A 26,032-nucleotide genomic window follows, 5' to 3' on the forward strand; every position below is an offset into this window, starting at 1 on the left:
TAACCAGTTGCAGACATTTTATATACACCAAAATAATCTCATATAACTTTACACTTTTCGATTTTTCACCAGATATATACATACCTCTTGTAGGTACATGCGCATGTATACAACACACAGTAGCTCTACCATCATTGAGAATTGTGGGACCAGATATATTTGACTGCATTTTCTATAAACCAGATATCTTCGTTCAAACATTTTTAAAAAAGGTTGTACAACAAAACTATCTCCCATACTCATAATATATCTATAAAACAACAATTCATACAATAGTACAACACCTGTCTAACTTACATGAAACATGGCAGATGTGTTGGACTAGTAAAATCCCTGGCACATCAGTTTTTCATTACAGCTACATAATATTGTAGACTAAAACCAACACCAAAATCTGCCAACATACTTCACTGTTTATAACCATTGCACTGTTTTCCAGTGTTAACATTATTGCACTTGGACATATATAAAAAAGCATTGGCAAGACACATTTACTAAAAACAATGCACTCCTTTCTTATGGCATAATCAATGGCATAATAATATATTGTAACATTCTACGAAACACTAACCCTCTGGTTCTAAAATTTCTTGAAAGCAAACTGACATACACATTCTCTAAGGAATATACAACTGCTATAGTATAAACCTTGGCCTCAAAGGTTACTGCCCTTGTGGATACTTTTTTGAAACATGTCAACATCTTTTGTAAGACAGGTAAAGTAGAAACACATAATGTTGATGGTACAGGAGCTGCGCACTATGACCCAGTGGCCTGAGATGTTGACTCCTCGTCAGGAGTTTTAGACGGTGGCTTGTACAGGGGGTCTCGGGTCATCATCAACTCCTGCATTTTCAGGTAAGACTCATGGTTTAGCGGGAAGCTGTTTTTCTGGAAAAGAAGGAACCAATAGAGGTAAGCCCACAGAAGACATAACACAACCTGCACTACCATTATTTCCTTCAATTATCTCAAAATCCATGAAATTCCTGGTTTTGTAAAACGTCATGAAAATATTTGGCCATGGTCTGATAACAAAAAGTAAAACTAGCACTACTTTATGCTATTTTCCTCAATGGTGCCTGTATTCCTACTTTCCTGCTAATGACGTCTTGGATCTTACCTACAAAGCACACAAACCTGTATTGTCCTGATTTCATACAATTAGCTACAATTTTCAAGAAATGCCCTTCATGTGATATCCTACAAAAAGTTACTGAACTTGTCAAAACGTTTGTCGACAGAAAGGGATGCTAGAGCTATATGCTGCCTGAAATCCTACTGTGAAAGTGAGCTCTCCGATCTCACCTGCACAGACAGCCTCATGAGCCCGGTGCCACCTGACCGCGACCCCAGCGTGGTGAGAGTGATCTGGTACTGGATCCCCTTCAGCAGGGACTTCAGACCTGCCTCACCTATTCTGTTTCCTACAGAGTGGAGTGAATAACATACATTTTAGGATAAAATAGGTTTTTGGATGGTGTTCAGCTCAAAGGACAGGACTGCTCTAATGTATTTGAATGGTAGCAGGGACAGATCTAACATTTTTGAATGGTGTCCAGCACCAAGGACAGATCTGTTCTAATGTATTTGGATGGTGTTCAGCACCAAGGATAGATCCGTTCAAATGTTTTTGGATGGTGTTCAGCAGCAAGGACAAATCTCTTCTTATGGTTTCAGATGATGTTCAGCACCAAGGACAGATCTGTTCTAATGTTTTTGAATGGCATTCAGAACAAAGGATAAATCTGTTCTAATGTTTTTGGATGGTGTTCAGCACCAAGGACAGATCTATTTCAATGTTTTGGACGGTGTTCAGCAGCAAGGACAAATCTCTTCTTATGGTTTCAGATGATGTTCAGCACCAAGGACAGATCTGTTCCAATGTATTTGAATGGCATTGAGAACAAAGGACAAATCTGTTCTAATGTTTTTGGATGGTGTTCAGCACCAAGGACAGATCTATTTCAATGTTTTGGACGGTGTTCAGCACCAAGGACAGATCTTTTCCTAAGTATTCAGCACCAAGAAGAGGTCAACAAAAGCTAAAGAATGATAGAAATCTATGAGATACAAGTGACATGAAAGGAGTGCTGACCCACATGAGCTGTGTTACACTCAGTCTGGAACAAGTGTTTTTGACTCCAAAATCGTCAAACAGAATGGTCCAAAAGTCTTAGTATGTACGTTGGCACACCTCATCCTCAAACTCTTTGTATTTACAGCTTTTAAGCTGCATGCAGATGGCTATGAGACATTACACACTACAAATATCACTGCACCAACTCTGAATTCAAACTAACAGGAACATGGAACAGAGTGTATCCTAACCAAACCAAACCAAAGCAGACGTGTCCTTACTGGAGATGTTGAGGTTGATGAGTGCCCTGTTTCCAGGGATGAGCAGCTCCCCATCCACTCTCTCTGCCTCCTCCAACAGGGGGTTGATAATCTCTAGGATGTCAGGAGTCTGTGGAAACAGTCAATATATATATATATTTATACTTTATATAACTTTAAACTTATGCTGTGTTTTTTGATTTGCACTTTTTTAAATTGACCTCTCCTTCATGAGTTGATAATAATGGAAATATGCATTTACAAAGTATGCATTACTACTGTGCTACAAAACTGTGCTATCAAATCTAGACACCTTGAAAAATATCTTCCCCCTTTAGAAGGCCTCGGTTCAGAGTTTTTTTTTACGAATTGGGGCCAATTTGACTGTCTCTCAGAAAAACACTAAGTGCTTCTCAAAACATCGTTATTCCAAAAATTCAATGTTTCCGATAGAAAAAGGTGCCCAAATGGACCCTGCACCCTGGCCCTTCTTACCTCAGCTTCAGTTATGGACCCTGCACCCTGGCCTTTCTTACCTCAGCTTCAGTTATGGACCCTGCACCCTGGCCTTTCTTACCTCAGCTTCAGTTATGGACCCTGCACCCTGGCCCTTCTTACCTCAGCTTCAGTTATAGACCCTGCACCCTGGCCCTTCTTACCTCAGCTTCAGTTATGGAGCCTGCACCCTGGCCCTTCTTGCCGCCCGACTGCCGACCTTTGCCCTTGGATGCCTTGCCCAGAGTTTCTGCAAGCGAAACAACTGCAATTACCCAATGGGCATCAGTTTTATAGTCCATAGGGAGGGTGGTGAGGAAATATTATTATAATAATCTCTCCAGTGATACATGCAGATTTTTCAGAATCATCTTATTATATCAACAACAACCAGTGTTTAAGAGAACAAATGCATACGTCCAATGTGTGTCTCATGGCAATGACATGCAAGTATCAATTCTTCATAAAAAGTGATGTTCTTTGCTACTACATGTTTATTGAAAACAATTTGAAGGAGAGAGATGTGTTTTCTTTGGAACAATATACCTTACACATCAATAGTATTACTACAACGGCATACTTGAGCTGAGAGAATTTGTTTTAACAAATCCATGCATAAAAGGAGTGAAAACAGCATTACCATAGTCACTTTTCCGTAACTATTTAAAAAAAATTGAGATCCACAAGATCTTTTACTTCAAGTGGCTGCATACAAAATGATACCTGTTTGTAGTTCAGATGTAAATCCTAGAGAGTTTGCTTGCATACAAACAGCATACAAACACATTTCAATCAAAACACATGCAAGAATAGAACTTCTAAATAAAGCATGCATTTCTACAGTCTAACTAACATGAAACTGTACTATATGTTGTAAAATGCAAGGTTAAAAACATGTATTTGAATAAATAGTGCCCTGATATGGATCATGATTTCTATGAAGAGGTGTTCATGATCGAAATGACTTGCATGCAAAAATGACTGATTTTTCCATTGCAAATGTTCTGTGAGTTCATCTAAAAAAACAAAACAGCATGCTTTGCAAATGCTTGGTGGATAGCTCTGCTCTAGTGCAAGATTAACAATAAATTCATAGATAGGAACAAAAACGTCTAAGTCAGAAACATGTTTTACTGATCAGAGGTTATCAAAGTAGTAACAAACATATGGGTTTGACTGATTTCTCCAATGTCATATTAATTGATAGATTAGTGATTCAGTGATTAGAGAGAGAGAGAGGAGAGAGTAACCAACACCAATGATTAACCTTTGGAAGCACCCCGCTGTGGCTCTATGGTTGTGTCCATGGGATGGAGTGAGTGTGGGATGAATGGATGGATGGATGGAGGAATGAAAAGAAACCATGTTAGTTGGTCATGGACAATACAACAATGGGGATATCAACAATTGACCACTTATATTGCATGTGAACCTCAAAACAAGTCTGAAAGAACTTCTCAGGAATGTCAAAAACATTTGCATTTGTATTTACAGTACAGTCAACCCTGTACAAGTGACCATGCCTACATAAGGACCACCTGGCTAATGGAACCACTTTTTGGTAGATAACTTTTCCATCAAAACAAGCATTTTGAATAGTGTCTATAGTGCCCAAATAGACTAGATTGTATCAGTCCCATGAGATGTTATTTTGTTGCTAAACATTGTCTGAAATGTTTTTTTCAGACTTGTCTAGAGATGAGCTCAATGTCTTTACATATTAAGCTATCCAAAGCACCTTATTACCACTTAAGGCACACAGAAGCACACCCTCATGCTTGCTAAAGAAGGCACAGCCCAACCTGTTACGGGACTATTGGCAGATCCTGGAGTTAGGGCGGTTAGGGCTCGTATCAGCAGGCACAAGTCACAACAACACATAAGGCATACATGTAGGCACCCTGAAATAACTGGCTCCCAAGCAGAGGTGGGGAGGTTTAAAGGAGGAGGAGGGCTTAGATAGCCAGCTGGGAGCTTTTGTTTTCTTCACTTGTAAGTTTTAACATTGCTCATATTTTCATTTAGAGGGACAAGGGTTGTGTTGAGCAGGAAACTTTAAGTTACCTTTGGTTGAAAAAAATGCAATGCACCAAAATGAAAGAATTCAAAATTGGAGGGTATTCAAAATTTGACAAGTAACTTGACAAGATGCAGTAGGTCATAATTTTTGAAAACCCCTTTTTATCAAAAGTGAAATATTTTACAGAAAAGAGAGCAGGAATACTTAAAGGAGGTTGGACAAGAAATCTGCACAAGCTGTTACCACAGTAGTTACCACTTTAGTTGGTGATAGTCATGCTTTTAGAGCTATATTCACAGTATTTTTCTTACCATGATTGAGTTGTCAAGCATCATGCATTAAATATAGCTTGAATCGAAACGTTTCATACCAGGAATATATTGTCAGTTATTACATTACCCTTATTTCTTTTTAAAGAATCAAGACGACTATGCTCATAGGTTTAAAACAAAGCAAAAGTTAAGTTAATCCCTGAAATAAGATGCAAACTTGGACTGATGCCATCTCACCTTTCTTCCACTTGTCATCTTTTCCCTTTCCCTTTTTGTCATCTTCCTTTTTGTCCTGTAAGTAAGAGAAATCTCTAAACTCATCACGGCAATAAGCCACACAGAATACACATACAGTGCATCTAAGGTCTTGTTGGAGCAGTGAAGAACTTTGTCAACAAAGGACTTCAGAAACAATTTATTACACACCAACATAACAAAAATCTGGAGAGTTTTAACACATTGCCTGTAGAAAAAAGTATTTCTTATACAACATGGTATTGAATCTAACCTTCTTTGCTTTCGAAGAGGCCCGCCCAGACTTGGCCATGGACTTGTCCAGCTGTGACCTGCTGCTCTGGCTGCCTGGCCTGTCCCGGGACTCCGCTCGTCTGGAGATGGGCTGGGATAGCAATATAAAGGACAGTCAGCCCTCTTTTAGAATATTCTACCTACAATGGCCTGTATATGTGTGGTTCAGCACCAAGGCCAGGCCTGTTCGTTTGGTGTTTAGTACAAGGGACAAGTCTGTTCTGAAGTGTTTGGATTATATTCAGCACCAAGGACAGGTCCAACAAAACTATAGGATGATAGAAATGTGGGATGCAAGTTTTTCATTGAAACAAGTGTACTGACTTTCTGTTTATGTGCAGTTTATATCTCAGATGACAGAAGTTTGTTATATCAGCAATTGGGCAGCTAAATTTCAATGGATCTTTTTTTTTGTTGCTCCAAACAAGTGTGAATAAAACCTTTTTCTTTACGTTTCTTGACTTGTTTTTATGCTGCTGCATATGTCTTGCTATGGTATTTGCATTATATACACATTCTGTAAGATTTGTAGATGACCATTTGTTTCTTTTTTAACTTGAATCCATTGTATACTTTGCTGGGGTGAGAGTCAGTAAAGGTGATCACCCCATCTACATGTGAGGTGAGCTTTCGTAAAGAGATAAATTCAATACTCACTGATCTCCTGACATCAGGGGCTCCCTTCTCTGACAGAACTTTCCTCCTCTCCACGACTTCCTCATGGGTCAGGGAAAATCTGGACAGCACCTGCAGACAAAAACAAATGATCTGATTGGTCTGGAACTTCTCTTTTAAAATGCAATAAACAGCATGATTGGCCAAAACTTTCAAACTAAGATGTAACCACTGATCTGGTTGGATGAGACCTTTGAAGAGGAAGCAAGCACCTTTGAAGTGGTTAGATGCACACCTGATTACAGTGAAACAAAATGGATTAATAAAAAAATATCTTGAAACTCACCTCTCCAAACTTCTTAGCAGCTTCATCTCCGATGGCATTATTGGCAATGGACAGAACTAGAAGTGTCCTGTTCATCCTCAAGCCCTGGGAAAGTAGAGTAGTCTTTCAAACAACATTCATGGAACAGCCGTTTAGGCTTAGACACATTCTTTATAATGCAATCAAAAGAGGGTTTAACTTATACTTCTGAGACAAAATGATGGACATCTGTGATAATAAAAAAAAGCATTTAGATTTCATATTCTTGGTGGTGTAATAAAGACACTTATGTCAATGGTGCTTTGTACTCCACAATTTGTAGATTTTAACTTTTAAGTTACATTTGTAGTACAAAATAATTTAAAAATTTGTAGTACAAAATAATTTGTAGTACAAAATAATTTAAACATTTGTAGTACAAAATAATTTAAAAATTATTTTGTACTACAAATGTATTCCTGGACAGATTCATAACTTTGAAAAAAAGACACTTATCTTTATCAAAGACAGAAGGACAATGCCATCTACTCACATTAGCAATGTAGCATGCCCCTGCGTCTGTGATCATATTACTGTTGAGGTTGAGGGCACACAGACTCTGGTTCCGTGTCTTGGCTGTGGACAGCGCCTTTCCGATCAGCTCTGCACCCTTGTCCGTTATCTTACAGCTTCTCAGGGACATACTGACAATCCTGTAAAAAACATTTAGGCCAGATGTTGGTGAGATCCTTTAAATACAAATGATTAGTTACTTAATAAACTGAATGGATCTTGCAAATGGTCAGACGTTTCAGATGGCATTCACCACCTTTTGTCAGTGAGTCGCTTAGGTAGTGGCTGCAGGTCATCGAACCTTGCGCCATTCCCTCAGTCACTGACAAAGTAGGTGGATGCTACGTGAAACATCTGACCAGTAACAAAATCTATCCAGGTGCTTGAGTAGCTCTTGTTTGTGTAGGTTATTACCTTAATATCTCAACTTTATTGACATGAATTGTAAACACATTACTGGTACCAAGTGTAAGTTATAACGCTAGTTCACCTTAATCTGTGGGGTAACCTAGATTCGTTGTTGTAAAAAAATGAGTATTTAGAGATTTCAGGTCAACGTCGTGGGTTTCAAATGTCAACATTTTCAAATATTGCAATGTGAAAGTACCTTCCATTGACTTAACGATACCCTATTTTTATATACAACGGTTACCCTAGCATAAAGGAGAACTAACGTTTAAGTTCAAGTTATAAATTTTACAATAGAGTGTTTCTGCCCCTCCACCAAAAATAAAGCAAAGAAAGCACATCCTGGTTGTAGAAAGGATTTCTCCTATATCCTTGACTCTACCACATCATAATGATGAATTGTGCATTCTAGCATCTTTTAGCAACAGAACAGCTAATATGAAATAATCTAAAGTACATGAGTCAGCCCTTACATGCTGTCCTCTCCTATCAGTTGATGGAAACCTTCCCCTGGCACAGGGTTCCCATCCAGTTTGACAGTCCTGGGGAAAATCACAACAATTGTCAGTAACTGTTGGATTGGACATAATCAACAAGTTAACTGTGAAAAGAAGAGGATTTGCTAAAGCATATCGTTTTTCACAAATTTCATAAAGAATACCACTGTAAGTGAGACTGGCTGTGGAAATGGTTAAAACCGTGTTTCAAACTTCAAACAAAACTGAGACGCTTCAGGTTTGTATCAACTAGTAATGCAAGCTGGTGTGTTATGCCAAAGGGCATTTATACCAGCCATATTGATACAGATAAAGATAATGCCTTACCTGAGATTGAGACACTGTGAGGCGACTGCTGCAAACTGAGCCAGCGTGTTGTCTGTCAAGCCAACATTCCAGAAGCTGTGGAAAGAAAGTAAGACATGTCACAGTGTCATCAAGAGCATAAGACTTAATGAGAACAAAACTCAGTGTGTCCATAGTGATAGTCATAAGATACTGCTCTTGTCTGACCTTGCCAACACTTCAGAATCAACCTCACTATTGTTTGTATGTTTGTATGTATGTATGTATGTATGTATGTATGTATGGTCAAACCAGATGTCTACATGTATGATTACAGGCCAATATACAGCAGACGTAACCAATCTCAAAAAACGTATAATATTATGTAGATTCTTTCACTTACTCGATTGTATGCAGTTTGTCCGCAGCAGGGAAACACTGCTTGAAGATATCAATGTACTTCTGGTCCACTTTCCAACCTGGAACAGAAATTGATGACTTAAAAAAATTAATTCCTTTAAATGTGATCTAGCCTTGCCTAATTCCTCAAGTCAGTTAACAGTCAACATTAACAGTGAATATGTTTTCAAACAACATATCACTATTTTATCCAAACCAATCCTGATTGTGTAATGATAGAGTTCATCTCTCATAAGATGTTTAAGGCAATTGCTACACATAATATAAGCCCAAATAAGAAGCCCACCAAGTTCCCATTTACCTCTGATGTAGACCTCAGTCATGCTCTTCTTGTCCTCAGGTTTCTCCAGCTCCACCTGTACCTTTGGCTTAAAGTAGTCAAACTTGTCGCTGGTGGTGTAGGTGGTGGGAGGGGGCTCCTCCTGCTCCGAGGGCACCGGGGAGGTCGGCTCCTCCACTTTCTCCTGCAGAAAATCAGTAGTCAATAACACTGCCTTCTTTAACACAACACTTCTAACAGGATGTTTATACCCTGTAATGTTATATAATCCTACCACAGAGCTGTATATCATAGATGTTTCGCTGGTTGTTGTGAACTGTAAAGACATGCTGCATGTGAGTTGAGACCATTCTGAGTTGAGATAATAAGTTTGTTTTCACAGCAGACATGGAGGAAAAGAGTGACTTTCCATGAAATATCTTGAAAGAGTTCATTGTCACAAAGGTAACAGGATTGGTCTGTATGTGGCTGTTAACTTGGGGGCTAGGTTGAAAATGATAGTTCAAACACCTGTGTAGTTTAAACACCTGTGCGTTCACCCAAAATCCCCTAGCCACAATTTGCTATAATGGCCCTTTTCTACCATCACCTTATAAGTAAAAAGACCCTTCATTTTAAAATACACCATATCAGTTTCACCCAATCACCTTTAAAACACCATCACCTTCACCTGCTGCTTACAACACTGGCAGCTAAGCACCTTTCTAATGAATGATCTATGTTAAAGAACTATTGGAAACACCTCTATAGAATAGCCTACATCAAGACTAATGTGATATACAGCTAGCCGGGTAGCTATCCATATCTAGCTACCTGGTCCCTATCCAAGTATTTGCAACTGATTATTGGATCTGGACCAGGTAGCTAAATGTAAATATGGACGGATACCAGGCTAACACAGAGCAACTACAGCCATTGCAGTTCTCAGTATGTTCCCATGACTACCAGTTAGGATACCTTGCCACCGCTACTGCCACCTACACCGAGCTGTTACAGGGAGGACTGTGCTATTAGTAGTGACAACCACACACTTACCATACGTGTACTACGAGCACTTTTACAACTCTCTCTTTGGGACATGGGGGTGGCAGACTTGTTTAGGGGGAGAATGCAACATTCAGACGTTAGTATCATCATTCAAAGTCTCCAATAACCAGGAATATTACAACAATGCTACTCTGCTGATTTAGTACGATAATCACTTTTATCCGTTGCCTCTACAGGTAGCTTTTTTTATAGAAAAGTTTAGCACATTTGCATGGAAAACAGAAATGCTGGTTCTAATCTAAGAAATTAATAAATACAGGTTTCAAAGCTACAGCAAATATTCTAACACATAAACGACAGGCTGTACTGTTCACTATTTGTATCACCAGTATGCCCTTTGGTGTAACACACCAACTTTACTGGCACGCATCACGGCAGCAGCTGGTTACTTTATACTGAATGACCATCCACAGCTAACCTATGGAAATCTAGCTGCAAGCCTTTAAGTGTAACTACTACTAACTAACTGTGACCTTCATGTACCTTAGGGTCAGGAGGAGGAGGTGGCCCCGGCCTATGGGGCCTTGGCACCACCTTGGGGATCTCCATCAGCCCCGCCCGGTTACACAGTTCTGTATAGTCTGCCTCAAAATCACCTGTGCAACTGTAGGGCTCTGTAACACAAAAAAATAAGATATAAATCTCTCAATACTGCACAGATTATTTCAAAAGAGAGTTGAACTAAGCATCTATTATTAAGGACCAACTGAACTGACCATGGCGCAAAACTCCATTGTCTCACGAGACTGAAGGATACCAACAACAAAAATTTCCAACAGAAATTAATTTGCAGAGGGAGAATTCATAAATCTAATGTCCTTGATTTGTGCTATCAGTCACTTTAGAAAGCCACAAGAAAAGTTTTTATCATGAGGTACAAAATATTTAGTGCCAGTCCTAATGTTTGTACTATCAAAAAAGAAGCAAAGTTATAAGTGTTGAAGCTGCTCATACAACAGGTTGCAAATGATCACAGGATCGTAAGAACACCCTGACTGTCATGCGGATGACATACCAGGAGATTTATTACCGTCCACATCTGAAGTGTCATGAGAGGTCGCAGAGGTCGCACTGCGGTCCCCCTTCATCACTCGCTCCAGCTTCTTCCCCATCTTCACTTTCTTAGCCGCACTGCAGGAAACACAAATGTTTTGTTAAGCTTAAACTTGTTGAAGGCCTGTTGAGCCGTCTTTGACAGAGGGTACATACAAGTACCAGCCTATCATAACACAAGAAAATCTCCTAGTATTGGGGCACTTCATGTCAGACAATAGAGTAGCATTAGCAAGTATGTTTTATGTAGAGGATCCAATTGTGAAGAAACGATTGGTTCGTCAGTTGTAAGAACATGCATCAATTTTTAGGGAGCATACAGATGCAGAGTCTTTTAACGTATTATATTTTGCTAAGGTGTTATGTGGCCAGTCTCGTTTCCCCTTGTTTTTGAGCTCTTATCATACATCATGTAATTAGTATTATTAATCAGCACCAACACCCCCCACCCCCACAAGCATGTAAATATCCTATTTGTTGCATCAAGCCAAGGAGGCAATGGTTGTAACACTTATACCCTCTCTGATACTTTCAAACCCTTAACCTCTTCTTTCCTGTACAGTACTAGAGTCTCCTTTGTCCCACAGTAGTACATGCCTACCTACAGGCGCACACCACCAGAACAGCAGCACGTTGAGACTTGACATCAAACAAAACAAGTGACCTGTAAACATACTTGGACTACCAACTAAATCAGCATTTTGGTCCCAAAAATCATCGTATAACGTAACATCTAGAGTACAGTAGCTACTGCTAACTGTACAGTGACATGCTTACCGTGCTGGTGAGTGAGCAAATTGTCTGTCTTTGTCCCCAAATCAGGTCAAGTTTGCCAAAGGTCGATGTTTTTGACAAACGTGAACAGAAAAGATTTATTTACAGAAGAAGCCGCACAACACCCACTTTGACACTGCTAGATTCCTACGCTAAAAAATAGTCCTCCTGAAAAACACCCTATAGCTTTGACACAAAAGACGAAAAAGTGCTATACTATGTACTGATTGAGAATCAAAAACACCGTGTAATGGGAAAAGTTAATTTAATTTGCAAGTTTTGCCATTTCCGTGTGCAAAAATACCTAGAGACATCGCAAAATATATCAATGCGCTGAATGTTGTCTCTAGCAACTAAATCTGCGCACTGGGTTCTGCGCACAGGTGAGCGGGAGCCTCGTTCTGGTGCAAAACTTTGGTACAGGTAAACAAATTTCAGGAAAGGTGTGCATGCATTTTAGCGTATTGACGCACTGTGTCTCAAGGCATGAAAATATCAACAACGATACTTCGAATTCTATAAAACACTTCGTAAGGTTACTAGTACTTGATTTGTATGATGAAACGTCATATAACGTTATACTTGTAATTTGCAATTTATGAGAAAAAAAACTGTACTCTTGATAATAAACCATGAACGTGCATGAATGTTTGGATTATTCTGATAACGAAGAATTGCACATTCATACCCTATCGGGCTATTACAGGCATATAGATACAAAGGGTACGTAGTAATACAGTAAACATGTTTTTTAAAGACTATTCTAAAACATGGATTCTAAAACTAGTCTAATACATTTGTTTGGCTTCTTCTCGTTTTTAGTAAATGTTGAATATGTAGCTTGAGATATGTTTGTATAATGTCGTTTGGTCAAAACTCATAAGAACGTTACATGTAATTTGCAATTTATGAAAAAAACTGCTAAGTACTCTTGATAATAAACCATGAATGTGCATAAATGTTTGGATTATTCTTCTAACGAAGAATAATTGTCTTATAATTACGCAATGCCAGTGAATATAATGATTAAGAATCCTTACAACATGATTGGTGCGAGTTCACTCAGATTGTGGCACGCTATAAAATCAAACAGAAGGAAAACGACAATATCATGTCGTTGGTTTGGATAGGCCGCGGTGTAAAAAATAAAAGAATCAATCATTTTAAGAGCAATATTCTTTATCTAACTGATGAGAACAACGACACGATGTTGTTTGTGTTGCACCATTGTTACACACTTGTCCCCTTGGACAACCTTTGTTAAGATATCAGATAACCTTTGTTTAGATATTCAAATTTGTAAGATTACTATAATTAATCTCCTATAGAGTTGATGACTACCAGTCCAACAACTGCTCAACGTCCAGACGGTAAATTTATTACAACAGACAATTTTGTTTCACGTGTTTTGATTAAACAGCAACATCAACGTAACGCAGTTGTACCTACTGCTGGACTTGTACAGCCATTTGGTGATAAATCTCTAAGCAGATGTTTGGTGGCAAATCGTTATACATTCTATGCGCAAACGCGGTATTCAAAATGACATTCTGTTGGAAGATGTGCTTCGAGATTTATACGTTTAGCCAAGTCCAGAGTGTCGAAAACTGCCTTTGTTTTCTGTATGTGTTAAGGTGGCATGTTAAACTTATGGTGACCTTCGAACAAATGATTTACGACATATATCTACAAGTATCAATATTGACTAATATTGACGCACAAATCACGACCAATGTGTTGCATACCTCCCCTTAACTTTTGATCGATTCAAAAGGTCAAAGAAAAGGTTGGAATGTAATAAACTAGACGAAATCAAACCAAACTGAATACAAGAGTTGCGTGACCAAATGTCAGTCTTCAAAACATGACTAAGGGCTCTATCAGTGAACGATACACGACAAGCGTAGTTGTAGTACCGTATTAACTCCTCACTTCGAGAAAGAGAAGAACGTTGATCGGGGGACAAATTTCGTTTGATCGGGAAATCCATTCATCGAATACTCTCACCTCTTAAACAGCTCCTTCCCCGACAACCGTGATTCCGGACGGTCGGTCATTGTGTCCGTACTGACTGGCCCACCGTGCGGTTTTCAAAACTCTATCCTCAACTTTTTCAGTTGTTTGCCATGCAAGACTGAATCCGAATGGCGCACCACTAGGTCTCCGTAAACAGAAGGCACTTGTAACAATGAGCGTCACGGCTAATAGCCCATAACAGTCACAACGATATACGGATCAAAATGCCGTGAATTCCGACTCGTCACCTGTATTCACCCCGCCTATACAGCCGCCGTGACGCCCCCTACCGAGGGGTAAAGATCGACAGGGCCGTCATGACCCTGGTTTCACCAAAACAAACAGCTGCCTTTATTCTCGAGGTTTACAGAAAGTCGTAAGGTAGGTTCAGGTTACGAATTTATAGTAGGCGAGTCGGAAAGTGCAATTGTGCAGTTGTTTTGGGGAAAGGCCAGGACTAAACAAGGCCGTCAAGTCGGTTACAGGTGCCCTTTTGTCCATTGCTTAGAACTCCGCACTGCAAACGGGAATGGACACGACATCAAGGCTTTACGTATATCGAACGTTTATTGACGGATCCGGAGTTAAAGGGCTTATGCCCAAGGCCGTCTACCAATGGAAAACAGGTGATTATAACTATAGTTAACTCGACACTTCCGTCATCGTGGAGAAAGTAAATTTGCTTGGGACTTTAAGGTAGCCTTGTCTCCTTGACGACAGCCATAATTTCGACAGCAAATGACCGAGAAAATTAACTACTAACATGGCAAATAGGGACTCACATATCCGTCCCTATTGTTGACTTTCAAAATAAACCCCGAAAGCTATACTTACACAAGAGACTGTAATTCGCATAAATTGCTAAAGGCTCAACTAACTTTTGGTCTGAGAATCTGCAGTCCTCCATGGCCAAATGCACGGATTATGCGTTCCCACAATCTCAAGTCGCGGTATTATCTCATTACAAACTGCACAAGGTACGGCTCTGTTTGTGCACAGTTCTCTGCTTAGGTAAGTCTGGACATGGTTTATTTGACCAGAGCTGATCATTAGGCTATAATCTAATCAGGATGGGGGTATACACCCCCGTCTCTACGCAACCAAAGTAATTTCCTGACAGTTTGATAAGGGGCATAAATTTTCTGAGCTCTTCTACTGGGCTTCGCGTTGTCAGTGACCACCGCGTAGTCAATGGTATCCGTTTTATGATAGTTAATAGAGTAATAAATAGTGGAACTTATACCAGGCTGTTGCGAATGGCCAAGAAACTAGGCTAGCGTACAAGACATCGAGAGGTCACGGGAGTCGCTTCCTGGCACTCCTGGCCAGACGCTGTGTCATCGGGAGAGGCACTTCACATGACTTTCCTCACTCAAACCAGGTGTAGAAATAGGCAGCTGGCTTCAGTTGGGAAGGTAAACGGCAGAAAACAACCCGTGGGCCCTCCGGTTGCCTCGAAATAGTTACTTTTTTTCTATCATATAAGTCGCAGCCACCAATTCTTTTTCAACTTAAAGCCTCCACCGTTACTGACACTTCTACAACCCCATGTTCTAAACATTCCGGTCAGTCCTCCTGAAGACTGGAAATCTGGTAGAAAAGTAGACGAACCGCAATAATTTTTGTTTTGAAAAAGCTTACCTTCTCTAAAACAATTAAAAATGTTATTCATCAACGATTATTGTTTTCTGATCTGCCAAGTTATCCCAGTTCGAAAATTGATTTAGTAACCCGCTGCCTGTTCGCCCTCAAAGGCTATGGAAAGTTTACCTTCGCTGAGTCCTACCAAGGAGGTTGAAAAAGAAGCCTCCTTGGTTCTACTATAGTTGGGTACATGTACCTGAAAACTGCTATGTACAGTATATCGCAAGGTGGCGCCTTTCGATGATACTACTAGTAACTTATCGTCAGGACCAGGTGTGGTCATCTCGATGGCAGACATCCACACCAGACACAGCAAAATAAGAGCTGCACCATCAACAATCTACCTAGTTTCAAGCAACTCTCTAAAAAGAACCGATGTCCGAAACTCATGACATAATACTGGGGGTCATACGAAAGCAGATGACATAACGTTCAACTTTACTGTTCTATCCCTCAATATGGCGGCAGACAAACGATTCATTTTATCATCAGGCACAACACCGAACTGGTCACAGGGTATTTTTTGTGTTCAATCTGGGGATTATTTTGATACGATAGCCTCTTCATTTGGGTGGAACAAAAAATGTAAAAGAATGCCGCAGGGCAAGAAATCAGGTAGTATGCACATTTTTGTTGCCTCAGTGGAAAAACAGTCCTTCACAATAGCCACAACAACACAAACAGCGAGGATACAAACCTTCCCGATTTGGGAGAAAGCAATTTCTTGAGAATCATGTTGCCGAGTCGCGACCGCGGCCGGGCCACAAGTACTGGCCTGGACTTGGTGGCCGAGGCTCGTCCCTCCGTCACTGTGGGCGAGTCCTTCCCGCCGCTGTCGGGTGGCGTGGCTCTGGTGTCACCTGCAACACTCCCAGGCTCATCTTCAGTCCCCGCTAGTCTCATTTTAAATTTACTGGGGCCTGTGGGTGGTGTAGGCTTCCGTACACATTCGGCTGATTTTACAGATGAGTTGGGCGTTTCTTCATTCACACCGTCAGGAGTCTTCGTGCCCACTTCGACATGTTTAGTCGAAGGCTCCTCGTCTTTATCTGGGGTCTTTTTCTTCCCTGATGTAGTACCGGCATCACCATGAGTGTCTTCTTCTGTTGCAACTTTCTCCACAGAAGGTGCGGTCTGGTCACTGTTAACGTTCTCAGACGCCTCCTCGCCTTCTTCGTCGTCCGCATCTTCCTCTGCCATTCTCTGAAGAAGTCTCCACATGATGTCTACTCGTACTTTTACCCTCTTGCTTCTCAAAAAGTCCCCACTTGCCCCGAACCTATGATGTGTCCGCTCTAAACACTACCCTGACTCGCCTAGCAACCGCTGCGAGGCGGCGTTACGTGCGCTGTCATACACATGTCATGGTACAACCATACAGGCTAGATGAAATATTATGTGCACAACTTAGTGGGGTAATCAAGTGCGTATCATTGACTCGACGCACGATAACGCACGTCCAGGCCAAGATGTTCTCGAACTATCATAGTCATACATTATTTCATTTTACTCGATTTCGTAATTGCTACTGGAAATGGAAAAATAGTAAGGGGTAACTACTGAATGCCCAGTTTACCCAGTTCGTTATGAATGAAGAAGGATGGATATATCTTTTATGAAGGATGATAATGCAATGTACCAAATAATAATCTGTGTATACAGGACATTGGTTCTGGCCTAATTGTAACCCCCAGGATGTACTGCTCTATTCATACATTGTATACGCTATAACGCACTGATGACACGCAAGAGGGCCATTTTGAAAACCTCCTAATACCACTGACCTTTCGTCCAAACAACACAACAGACACGCGAGTCCTATTGTATATTCATGCATCAATGGGTAAAATAAGATAAACATGCGCTCAGGAGCTAAAAATGCTGAGGAAGATCGAGTTTGTGCGAAGTTTTGTCTGTGCGTGTGAAAAGGAAATTCTGAGTGACCGCCTGAGTATTACGGTTGTTGTAAAGGCTAACGAGAGGGCAACAATGGAATGAACCGGTGAGAAATCAACACCATGTAGTTATGTTTTAACGTTAACACTACAGCCGGAAGTCTCAGATAACGACATAATCCCTTAGACGATACAGACTCTGACATTGGCCATTGAACACTCCGAATACTTCACCCTTGACTTCAACTTCGCTTTGACAACAAATCGAAATCTCTCTTTCTTTCTAATATAGCTGTAAATCATTCATAGCCACGATTCACTGCTGAAGTGAAAGAACTAAGTAGCTAGGAAAGATATAAATCATTACACCTGTCACATTGTTGCACATATACATAGTGGTACTTGTGTGCTACTGGAACTGAAATACTCGTACTTGCACGGGAAAAACGCAGGTGTACGGTAGCGTTGCATTGCCTCGAGGCAAATAATGTATACTATGAATGGAAATTGTTAAATGTATGATGCATCGATATGCACGAAACTTTTGAAAAAGGCAATTTGTCGTATATGAATTGGACAAATGGGCATCTCGGAACTAATGCTTCAATCACCATTTTGGATAGAAAAGATCTCAGGGACAACTTGAACTAAAGTTTGTTGAACAAGGACCACTAGCAAAACACGAAATGAACCAGACAAAAAGATCAGTGATGGCAAGTTACGAGTACGAAAAGGTATATTCTATTCACTATTTTGTAATAAGGAGATCTTCGACTTTTAGCAGCATACAGCACACACGTGGACCGCCAGTTCGCTTCAAAGCTACGGGAAACGAGACAACTCAACTGAAAGTAAGAAACTCTTGAACACAAAATGTGGCGAGCGAAAACCGCACGTATAGAAACTTACCTGCGGAATGCGTCCAACCCGCTCCTACCTTCCATGTTCCAAAGGAACAGCACAAACCTTGAGCGTAAGATTTTTATCTGAAATATTATTTTGTCAACAAGCTGACGCGATGCTTCGGTTTATATCCAAGCCAGCCAAATTTTCTGGGAATGTCTAGTGTACACCACACTCGGTGTTGTGTCGACGGCTTTGTCGTTTATGGAACTGCCTTTTGAAGGTTGATCTGTGACTGCTACGTGATTAATACAAACTAATCTGATTTCAAGCCATGGAAACGGTGACAATGGGCATTGAAAGCATTGTCAGTTGGTCAGAGGCAGGGCCTAGACTGAGGGGAACAACATACGCCCCCAGTGAGCCGTGAGGGGAACGTGAGCTTACATGACAACAGACGTGCTTAATCATCACAATTAAGGCTCCGGGCAGCAAGCAGGTGTCACGTAAGGACTGTCACGTATTGTACTGTCCTGTCCTGTCTGCCAAGTTCTCCTTTGTATGTCCCTCCTTTTGAAAAGACCGTCAGACTAGAAAGACAAGCCTAGGATAGGTTATAAACACGGTGTCAAACATCTATTTTGACACCAAACAGGTGTTGGGTCAACTCAGTAAATGTTAGCAAGTTAGTCAAGTTGTTGTCAAAGAAAGCTACAGGCTTCCGTTTCAAATTTCCACAAATTAAGGTCAGCAACTGAGTACGCGCAATGCGTACAGAAGGGTGCGGTGCTTTTTAGGAAGAAACTTGATTAGAAACTAATTACAAGAGCTGTTCTGTCATAGTAAATATCTGCTCATGCATGACAAGTAGGTGATTTCGTTTACTAAGGTTTATGCTTAGATGCTTAGGTATGCCAACTGTGATGCTGCCAAATAAATGAAAGGAAAAGTTTTGCACCAACCACACGTGGATCTTGCTGCAGTTAGACATGATATCGGAAGGGGCGCTGTTACGCAAGTGGAGAATTGGTCACATTCGTGAAATGATGAAATGGACCAGACTGTCTAGTGATCTTTGAGAACAGCAATTGCACACACAAGTGCAAATAGGAAATGGGCGAGTTTATGTACCCGTAAATTATATTACGTACACCGGCGGTTCCATCGGAATGCTAGGCTATTTGCTTCTTGTCGCACGGGTACTTATCAGTTGATCCTCCGGCTTTCTGTTCCCATTTCCGGAATCATTCGTGCCATCTCCATGCAGTCCAGTGTAAAGCCAGGATCAAGCACCCAGGTAATATGTCCATTTGTTATCTCGTTATCTGTTAATACATATCTTATGGGGATCCGCTTTCTAATCCAGGGATTACAAATATACATAGTACATTGTATTGTTCCTTTGTATCATTTTCCTTCAGTTGTATGTTTTACCCCCATAAAAAACGGAGGTACATGTATTGTGATCAGGGGTCTGTTTGTTTGTTTGTTTGTTTGTTTGTTTTGGGTGTGTGTCCGCAGTTATGTGAATATTGTACGGTGGCAGCATGTGAGGCGGAAGTTGTGTCATAGGATACTTGGAGAATTGGAAGTATGTTTGGCTTGGCTCAAATGGTATGACCCACTCAATAATGGGTACCCACTTACACTTACAGCTTGTTAGAAGGATGTTCAGCTAACTGTATCATGATCAGGCTCTTGTTATAGCTGTTGACCTTTCGAGGGTAGAGATGATTTTTCCATGAAAACTACCGTCAAGGACGTATTCATTTGGTAGGAAATATGTTGTTATATATTAAAAACGTAACCTGGTAAACCATGATCAACTGGAAGCCAACTGTTATGGAGATATAATGTAGATTTTACGTTACACATTCATAAAACTTGAATAACATTTCCACAGATCCATGACTTTTCAGAAGTAAACGATGCACTAAACTCTGTACCAAATACCAGTACACGTAATGTTCATGATATACTCCATTCACGACAGGTTTCCACTCTTAAGTAATCTGTATAATCAGAGAATAACTTTATCCCGGTTGTCATTAATAAATCTTTTAGGAATCCTGTCATCTGTTTTCCCACCACTTGTTGACTTTTAATTTCTATCCAATCGACAGTTCATTTGTTTTAGGCTTATCTATTAAGGTTGGTGGTTGCTTAAGCCAGGCTGTTCTTTACCATTGTGTTTGCTCCATAAACACTTTTTGACTATTAAGGATGATATGTAGACCGTTGTGATGGATGTTTACCGGTTAGTTAGTAATTTATGCACTATCTGCACACTATCGGATGGGGCCGACGAAATAAGCAGATCCTGCAATGGCATAAGATAGTACCATACTGGCCAAGGAGTGTAGTCTGCTAAGAGGTGTACATTTGTAGCGAAACACACCCCTCTGCCAGCATTTGATACTATCTTATGCTACCGTAGGGTCTGCTTGGAGATTACGACGAAAAGCCGGCGACCCTGTATCAGCAATCATTGGAACTGCTATTTGAAGTGACTGACACAATTATCATCTTTAAAAAAAAATTTCCGAATTCTAGTAGATTTTCAGAAGATGTTTTAAAACATGATCTAAAAAAATGCACATTGACTCTTCGAGCCAGACAGGATTCGAACCTGCAATCTTCTGATCCGAAGTCAGACGCGTTATCCATTACGCTACTGGCCCTAATCATGACGCTGTAAGGAACATTGGCGAACCTGTTGAGAATGGCGTCTATCAATCCAAGTAACCACAATGTACGGTACGACTATAAACGAATGAATGAAGACCTTTCTGCACAATTTTGACACACCGGAATAAGTACAGGTCACAACAGAAAATATGTTGATTCTGATTGTTGAACAAAATTAAACTTCTCCTCGCTTTTCAGTTGTGGTAGAGATAAAAGAACAGGTGTGATTTACGAAGGATGGTATAGCACTACCCAGCAGTGGGCAAAATCTTAAGAATTGGATTTCGTTTGACTTGTCTTCGTAATGAAACTGACACTTGTTTTGAATTCTACGGAGAGATTTTATGACGACAATTAAAAAAGATGCACAATCATTTCTTTGGCCGAGCCAGACAGGATTCGAACCTGCAATCTTCTGATCCGAAGTCAGACGCGTTATCCATTACGCTACTGGCCCTATTCATGCTTCAGGAATACACAGAATTAACACTTGTAACAATTGCTGAAAACGCTTATCCTCGTGTGGCACCTCTGCTAAACGTAAATCAGCGTACTAAAACACACCAGGACATGGCTGATTTATCTTACACGTTACACATCAAATTGGTTATAAGCTCTTAGAGCTGCCTTGCCGCATAACTGAAGTAACTGCAATACTACCGTAACGGTTCTGGAAGTGATATGGGAATGCAAATGCTATATTCCACCTTTTCCATTACAAGTGTCTTCGTAACATTAACTGAACTGTTTATAAAACACAGCGTGATGTAAACAAGATGAAGCATTGCTGCAAACCCAAATCTCTTTTGTTCAGTACTAAATACTTTCCCTTGTCCGTTGTCCAGGTAACAATGCCCTATACACCTGGCTTCTTTTCAGGTGTGTCGTTTGTTTAAATCTACCCAACACACTAAATGGCGTTCTAACGATCGCCGGTGTGTTGTCGTAACCCCGGACAATTCTTTACTTCTCAAAGCGATTAGTAACGATGTTGTTTGCAGAACACTTACTCGGGGGAACGGTTCAAGGTACCCGCCACCTGGTCCCCTTTTCTACCCGGGCAGGCCGACTGTTTGTGCAATATAAGTGGTATTTTGATCGGCCACTATTGCTTGCTTTCCCCCGACAGTTCCGGGGTTTCATGTACATATCCGAGGCTATTAGATCTGTACTCTGCGGAGGTACGGGCGACAATGGGATTCGTTGATACAAAAACATGTATAGAGCTTCTACTGGACTGACGTTATTGGGAACCAGGGATACAGCACACGGGTGACATCTGGGGATTAGGTATAATCCCATTTTAATCTTATTGTTATATTCTATTAACTCTATCTTATAGAAACGACTTTGAGATTCCATTAACTACCATGCAGGTGCCTATAACACAAACCAAACCATGCCAATACAGACCACTGTGTCACAAAACGGCAACAGAAAAACTATCCACTTCAGTTCGACACTGAATGTACAAAATGTAGTTTGGTCTAACGTGTTGCTGAGTAAAACTCTCCCCACGATCTACCCAGATAACCTCACGACCTTGACACTCATGCCTGAAGCATCCCTAACAACGTGATATCAACGGTCAGTAATAACCACCTCCCACGACGGTCCCGTTACCTCAATCAATCTATTGTTGTCTCGTTAAAAATTACCGTCTACTTGCCATCACCAAGGGACACTCAAATCCTTCAATAGACCCATTACGGAGAATCCCTAGCCTTTCCACTGGGAGAAAGGCAGATAAGGCACTGATATAACGATAAGCTTTGGGAATCACTTTGTAAAATCTGTATCAGTATGCACTATGACAACTGTCTAGTTTGGTTCAGAGTCTTACGCGTCATCATTGCAACAATTCCAGCATATTTTTGCAACTATTTATTCAGAACGGCACTTGTACTTCTGTTTGGCAAGCAGAGGTCCAAGTCGAATGCTCCTTTGTATTTTATACATCTCAAGAGTTATTTGTTTTCCCCCCAAGTCAGTTAACAACCGCGAAACATCGGTATCAAGATATCTTCATTAACTCTGTCTGTGATATAAAATATCCTTGTTCAGAATGGAACTTCAAGGTCCATTTATTTCTGTCAAAGCCCATTTACTTCTTTCAAAGTAATCAGAAACTGAAATATTAGTAGTGAAGTAAGGTGTCAGTGAAACAAGGTCAGTGACAGGTATCTATTTGCCCGCTGTCGGTAGGGCTGGTAACAAGTAAAGAACATTGGAACTGGCTGGATTATTCTAAAATAATACCGTAAATGTTTCTTAACATCTAATTTACCGATGGTGTTGGGCACCGATGGTATTGGGCAGCAGTGAGGCCCTAAACGGAAGAACACACACTAACAGCATCTAGGGTATTACGACTCTCATCTTAACCACCGTTTGTGGTCACGAGATACATACCACACACTTGTTAACAGAGAGGGAAAAGACGGAAAGAAGTGCAGATAAAAATGTGATATAACTCACGTCAGCAGCCCCCCTGCTCCCGGTCCGCTTCCTCGCCCGCTCATGGTGGTGTTTGAAGGCACGATGACTCGCACGTATGGAGACCTCGCACCGGAGCAACACTACCTGCAGTCCCAACTTGTATTGTGTCGTCAGGGAGCGGTGCCGCGGATTATTTACTAACGTCCCACAGGGTTATGTTGTCAGTCTACACACGCCTTCTTCCCGCGTAAAACGCCTAAACGGATAGCACCATTCAGAACCACTGAACTGTACGGCCCGAGTCAACAACTCCACCAAGTGGCGGCGATGTGAAGTCACGTACGGCGTCAGTGTTTCTTCCTGTTACCTGGAATAGTAAACTAACAGTTACAACCAGTTTTATTTGGACAAGTGTGATTGACTTGGAGTCAATATAGCTTCAGCTGGAGTTTTCGGAAGAAGAATCTTTCTGTGCTTCAGCATCACACCCACCTCGGCCATTTCAGGCAGACTGTAATTATTGACCTAATTAAAAGGGGCAACTGATAGGGGTGCGAGGAAAGGTTATATTCTTGTGTTCTTCTAACAGTCGTCCTGTTCGTATGAAGCGTGTCACGACGTCCTGACGTCAAACAACCCTGTGCATGACGTCACATGCGTCCTTACGTGCTTGTTGAGCGAAGCGCATTACTGACATTGTACATCTGTACATGGATACGAAGAGCAAAGCGTTAAGTTGACATGAAATCAATCTTTTTCTCAAGAAGACGTAATGGTGGTCAATTTTTAGAAGTGGTGCTCTGTCTTGTCACACAGACACTCTTCGCCTGCAGGGGGTTATAACACTTAGCTCATGTACGACACTCAGAGACCGTGAGTAGAAAACCGACCAGAGCCACTAGACAGCCCATTCATCCCCAGACGTATCACTGATTGTCGTTAACGGACTTACATGGTGTACCGTTACATCTCAGGCCCTCCCGCACTTCAACACACAATGTCATGGAAAACCATTTGCAAAAGACTAACATAACAGAACATTTTCCTGTAAACAGTCTCGAATTAGGACATTTGTAGTGTAGATACAGATTTTGTCTTAAGAACCACATGCTGTTGAACATATTGTATAAGAAATCATATTATTTGCGTCTCAACAAAAGTGAATTGCACAGTTGCCACATACATGTAGTACCTTCGCCTTATTTCACCTAGTTGCTAAGGATACCACAGGTGTAATTAAACATGAATATGATTGTCTCAAATGGAATCCTAACGTAACTAGACGCTGTGCCAAAGTGTAGTGACGGACAATCTGCATAATGCTCCACAGCTAGCTAAGAGTCCTACCTGAAATTTTAATGATTTCAAACGTTGTTGGATTGATGTCCGTAGACATGTCGAAATGGTCTTATGCCCTTTAAATTTCCAGTCACCCTGGCCTTCTTCTCAATACACGTACTGGAATATCCTCTGGACCCAAACCGTTTGTCGGCACTAATCTGTATTTATCCTGCATGTTCTACATGCTCAAATCCCACTCGGTGATATCATACAGGTTTTGTTTACAAGCCACGGTGACTGTGTGGTAAAGTTGCTTGTAAAACTGTGACACTATGACTCAAACCGCGGTACAACACACACGCAGCTCGCAACCTGGCACATGGCAGACTACGGTGAGTATCAAACAAGAGTAAAAGTTTGCTGAATGTTGTGACAAGCTTACCGTTTTGTGGTCCCTCCATGTTAACAATGCTGCTCCCGCCAACCTAACAAAACAAAGCCCGTGCTTCGGGTGACCTGCCTGACAACCCTTCTTAAACGCTTGTTTACTTAGGATAACGTCAAATGGCGAAGAAGAAATCTGCCCGTCTGACTTCAGGCACTCGAGTAAGATGGGAAACAATGAACTGCCATGCGTCGAGACGACACGGACAATGTAACCACCCAGATCTGTGTCGCCATCAAAATAGATCAATTGATCGGAGTACTGCCCCAGCAGCTACTTTTATTACACTTAGGAAGAGTAATGTACGTCTGTCGAACGTCTCCATGGCAATATTAACCACGTGACAGGTAAGGTTCAGCAAGTACGTCAATGTAGGTGAGGAAGTATGACCGGCCTGTGTGTGAATGTGTACATCAGTGTGCCATTACCCGTTGGTGTGTGTGCGTTTCTATGTGTATCAACAAATTTGAAGGAGTGTTGTTACAAAAATCAGGACAACTGCTTCAAACGTCACCGATCTTCAGAAACAAACTAAGTGGATATAACAGTTTATAAAGAAATTTGCAAAGTTTGTTTAAGGAAGAGATTTATGTCCATGCTGACGCAAAACAGGAAAGTTTTGACAAACTGTTGGTGATCAAAATGCCACGAGAGTGTCGTGTTTGCCACCCTGTTCAAACATGGCTATACAAACTTGATAACATATGAAACCGATTCGCTGGCCACGTGTTTAAAGCCACAATGGCGTATAAAACGTAATCTCCAAGCAGATTCCTCCATGGCATAAAACAGTAACATAAGCTGGGGAAGGAGTTTAGCCCAGCAGACGCGTGACCAGTTATACCCCTTCTGCCGGCTAAACTTCTTCCC

General features: G+C 40.9%; 1 protein-coding gene and 2 non-coding genes across 13 annotated transcripts; all 3 read right to left on the reverse strand.

Moving 5' to 3' along the window:
• Window positions 1-25,257, reverse strand: LOC118416882 (leucine-rich repeat-containing protein 71-like). Of its 11 annotated transcripts, none has more exons than XM_035822187.1 (20): window positions 25,160-25,257; window positions 23,476-23,803; window positions 11,115-11,215; window positions 10,568-10,698; window positions 10,073-10,129; window positions 9,059-9,221; window positions 8,741-8,816; window positions 8,380-8,454; window positions 8,029-8,097; window positions 7,128-7,287; window positions 6,617-6,700; window positions 6,313-6,402; window positions 5,636-5,746; window positions 5,365-5,419; window positions 4,103-4,126; window positions 3,559-3,594; window positions 3,000-3,085; window positions 2,362-2,470; window positions 1,309-1,427; window positions 1-891 (listed from the first exon to the last, which is right to left on the reverse strand). In XM_035822187.1, exons 2-20 carry the CDS (start codon window positions 23,517-23,519, stop codon window positions 760-762), a joined length of 1,722 nt encoding a protein of 573 aa, XP_035678080.1. In that variant the 5' UTR covers window positions 23,520-23,803; window positions 25,160-25,257; the 3' UTR covers window positions 1-759. The 11 variants fall into 11 exon arrangements, with proteins under 11 accessions (XP_035678080.1, XP_035678063.1, XP_035678072.1 ...); XM_035822170.1 differs by having other exon boundaries at window positions 11,100-11,215; window positions 25,160-25,256; XM_035822179.1 differs by lacking the exons at window positions 23,476-23,803; window positions 25,160-25,257 and adding an exon at window positions 13,919-14,182.
• On the reverse strand, window positions 20,918-20,990 carry Trnar-ucg. The gene has a single exon. It is a non-coding gene; the product is annotated as a tRNA-Arg (tRNA).
• Window positions 21,382-21,454, reverse strand: Trnar-ucg. The gene has a single exon. It is a non-coding gene; the product is annotated as a tRNA-Arg (tRNA).
• Window positions 25,258-26,032: the final 775 nt, after the last annotated feature.

This window comes from Branchiostoma floridae, chromosome 1 (genome assembly GCF_000003815.2).
Source record: "Branchiostoma floridae strain S238N-H82 chromosome 1, Bfl_VNyyK, whole genome shotgun sequence".
Classification (NCBI taxonomy): domain Eukaryota; kingdom Metazoa; phylum Chordata; class Leptocardii; order Amphioxiformes; family Branchiostomatidae; genus Branchiostoma; species Branchiostoma floridae.

Bases quoted from the DNA above. Each gene is read 5' to 3' on its own strand.
- LOC118416882 (XM_035822164.1), bottom strand. From the start codon at position 13,968: ATGACCGACCGTCCGGAATCACGGTTGTCGGGGAAGGAGCTGTTTAAG. The intron at 6,701-7,127 runs GTGAGTAGATGG...CTACTTTCCCAG, and splicing joins GGGCATGCTACATTGCTAAT to GGCTTGAGGATGAACAGGAC. The intron at 3,595-4,102 runs GTTAATCATTGG...TTTGTATGCAAG, and splicing joins ACAGCGGGGTGCTTCCAAAG to CAAACTCTCTAGGATTTACA.